The sequence below is a fragment of the Mandrillus leucophaeus genome, unplaced genomic scaffold (genome assembly GCF_000951045.1).
Source record: "Mandrillus leucophaeus isolate KB7577 unplaced genomic scaffold, Mleu.le_1.0 Scaffold28, whole genome shotgun sequence".
Lineage (NCBI taxonomy): Eukaryota > Metazoa > Chordata > Mammalia > Primates > Cercopithecidae > Mandrillus > Mandrillus leucophaeus.
The window spans coordinates 3,884,558-3,887,966 of NW_012102920.1; the positions used below are offsets into that span (position 1 = coordinate 3,884,558).

The 3,409-nt window shown below is 55.5% G+C and overlaps 1 protein-coding gene across 1 annotated transcript in view; it reads left to right on the forward strand.

Annotated features, from left to right (window-relative positions):
- The first annotated feature begins 1,189 nt into the window (after window positions 1–1,189).
- The window catches only part of LOC105543301 (tubulin beta-8 chain-like), a 13,232-nt gene continuing 11,012 nt past the window's right edge, over window positions 1,190–3,409 (forward strand). Inside the window, exons 1-5 of the mRNA XM_011985151.1 lie at window positions 1,190–1,246; window positions 1,510–1,618; window positions 1,696–1,806; window positions 2,295–2,386; window positions 2,990–3,365. Of these exons, the coding sequence (XP_011840541.1) occupies window positions 1,190–1,246; window positions 1,510–1,618; window positions 1,696–1,806; window positions 2,295–2,386; window positions 2,990–3,349 (729 nt within the window). The 3' untranslated portion in view covers window positions 3,350–3,365. The remainder of the gene's footprint in view (window positions 1,247–1,509; window positions 1,619–1,695; window positions 1,807–2,294; window positions 2,387–2,989; window positions 3,366–3,409) is intronic.

Here is a 3,409-nt window from a genome sequence, read left to right on the forward strand (position 1 = left end):
TAGAACTGGGCCAGAATACTCTGAAGAACAAAAATGGGCCAGGGATTGCATTTCAGTCCAGGGCCCCTCTGGCTGACTGAAGGATGGTGACAAATTACTAATGCCAAGTACCAATCATAGGAATATAATTCAGCACCTTCATGATTCTTTTCACCCTAGAAGGGATTATTTGTTTCTGTTAATGTCTCGTTTGTTTATAGGGGTAAATCTTTTCAAGACACTAAAACAGGTGACTCAGCACTGAGAGCTCTGTGCCTGACATGACCCAAATGGTCAGCAATTTTCTCCTTCTCCAGTTAAACCTGTCCAAAATTGAGGAACCTCTCCAGGTGAGAACTGGCAACTCTAATGTACTCAGATGCCTTTCTGCAGGAGATTCAAATATTTGCTGATGCTCACTGATACCTTCACTGGTTAGATTGAGGCATTCCCACCCCATCTGAAAAATGTTTGCCAGAAGAAATAACTCCGCAGTTTGGGTCATGTAAAAGCCTGCACAGTGACGCGGGCCCGTCTTTCACAGCAGGTGTATCCCAACACTTATCCTCAGCTTGAAGAATCCAATATGACCTTCTTTCTGCGTGAAGACCACGGTCCTTTGGAAAGGTGAAAGGGCTAATCGCACTCTAAAGAAGACTCTAGCTAAATCAGATGCCTATCTCTAACACCCATAGCTTACTGTGGGTTTGAACTGCTCCAAAGTAAAACTTATAATGAAGTCCTGTTGAGTTAACATACAGAAGGCCTTTCGTAACCACAAATCTAATAGAGGAAAGGACTCATCAGTTACAAAAATATGTCCTCAATCTAGGACAGGTGCAAGGCACTCTGTGAGTATAGAAACTAGAGTCCTCCCCTCCCACATGGGAGGAAAATTCAGTTTCAGGTCAGCTAGAAATTGAGTCTTAGTAAAGACGTGGGAGGAAGTTCTCCAGCTGACCAGCTTTCCCCAACGTGGAAAGGACCACAGCAGGGACACCTGAGCTCCCCAACAGACGTTCAACGCCAAGGGATGCACAGGTGGGTACACCTGTGTGGAAGTCAAGCTGTTGCTTATTCTGGGAGCCCAATGCGAGGCTGGGGGAGGTGGGCGCGGGGCTATTTCAGCATTGGCGGAGGGCGGGCTGGGTCACTGCGCGTCTGCTCCTCCTCCTCGCGTTTCTCCTGCCGCCCTGATCCCGCCTTAGCCATGAGGAAGATCGTGCTCACGCAGGCCGGGCAGTGCGGGAACCAGATCGGCGCCAAGGTTGGCAGCGGGGCCTCTGAGGGCCCAGCTCGGGCCTGCGGGTGGCCAGTGAAGATGTTGGCAGTGGCGGGGGCGGGTCCCCTGCATTGCGGCCCCTGGGCTCCCTGCTGGGACGCGGTGGGACTGCGCGGCTGGCGAGGTGGCCGGGGTGGACCCCAGGGACACGGCGGCCTAGGGATGGGGGTGCGGAGGGTGGGGGTGGGAGAGAAGCTGGGGTGCCCCGTGACTCAGCCCTGGCCTGTCCGGCCCCTCCCGTCTCGCAGTTCTGGGAGGTGATCTCTGATGAACACGCCATCGACTGCACTGACACCTACCACGGGGACAGCCGCCTGCAGCTGGAGCGCATCGACGTGTACTACAAGGAGGCCTGCGGTGAGACCCCCGACCTTCCCCACCGCCCTCCTGGGAACGCGGCCTTCCCCTCGCTCATGCCCTCCCGCCCCTCTCAGGTGGCAAGTACGTGCCCCGCTCTGTGCTCGTGGATCTGGAGCCGGGCACCATGTACTCTGTGCGCTCGGGGCCCTTCGGGCAGATCTTCAGGCCGGACAGCTTCATCTTTGGTGAGCTGTGGGTGAGGATTGGGGTGAGGTTCCTCAGCCGCTCAAAATCTAGGAGTGCCCCAAGGTCGTCGCCGTGGGAATTGTGGAGCCAGGGCCCCTGAACACCCTCCTATCCTCCGAGTCAAGTCGCTCCAACTGCTTCCTAAACGGGCTTTGGGAGGAAGGCCCAGGTGTCTCCTCAAGGTCAAGAGCTACTGATGTCAACTCCCTGCAGGGAGCTGAGCTGGGGCCGCGGCTACTGCCTTCCCTGAAAATGGGCAGGAGACACCTGCAGCGAGGTCTGTCAGCCTGTCTCAGGTTTGACTCCTGACTTAATTTCTAACAGGGGAGGCTGCTGTCCTGTAACTCTGGGGGAGGGGTTTCATTTGCTCCACCTGCAGCGTGAATGGTGCGCTCACCTCATGTGACACTTGACCCTTTTTGCATTATGGTGACCACTGATGACCGTATACCTGGCCATCGAGTTGACTGGCTGTACTGTCTTACAGGTCAGAGTGGGGCCGGAAACAACTGGGCCAGGGGGCACTACACAGAAGGCACGGGGCTGATGGAGTCAGTGATGGACGTTGCCAGAAAGGAGGCTGAGAGCTGTGACTGCCTGCAGGGTTTCCAGCTGACCCACTCCCTGGGTGGGGGGACGGGGTCTGGAATGGGTACCCTTCTGCTCAGCAAGATCCGGGAGTACCCAGACAGGATCATAAACACATTCAGCATCCTGCCCTCGCCCAGGGTGTCAGCCACGGTGGTGGAGCCCTACAACGCCACCCTCTCGGTCCACCAGCTCATAGAAAATGCGGATGAGACTTTCTGTATAGACAACGAAGCGTTATACCACATCTGTTCCAGGACCCTAAAACTGCCCACGCCCACCTGTGGTGACCTGAACCACCTGGTGTCTACCACCATGAGTGGGGTCACCATGTGCCTGCGCTTCCCAGGCCAGCTGAATGCTGACCTGCGGAAGCTGGCCGTGAACATGGTCCCATTTCCTGGCTGCATTTCTTCGTGTCTGGCTTTGCCCCACTGACCAGCCGGGGCAGCCAGCAGTACCGGGCCCTGACCGTGGCTGAGCTTACGCAGCAGACGTTTGATGCTAGGAATATGATGGCCGCCTGCGACCCCCGTCATGGCCGCTACATAACGGTGGCTTGCCATTTTCAGGGGTCGCATGCCCATGAGAGAGGTGGATGAGCAAATGTTCAACATTCAAAATAAGAACAGCAGCTACTTTGCTGACTGGCTCCCCCACAACGTCAAAACAGCCGTCTGTGACATCCCACCCCGGGGGCTAAAAATGTCAGCCACCTTTATTGGGAACAACACGGCCATCCAGGAACTCTTCAAGCATGTCTCAGAGCAGTTTACAGCAATGTTCCAGCCCAAGGCCTTCCTCCATTGGTATACCGGCGAGGGGATGGATGACATGGGATATACGGAGGCCGAGAGCAACATGAACGACCTGGTTTCTGAGTATCAACAGTATCAGGATGCCACGGCCGAGGAGGAGGAGTTTGAGGAGTGTGCTGAGGAGGAGGAGGCCTAGAACTTTCCTTTCCTAGGTAAAGGGGGGAAGCAGTGTGGATTCTTTACTGTGTTCTGACTG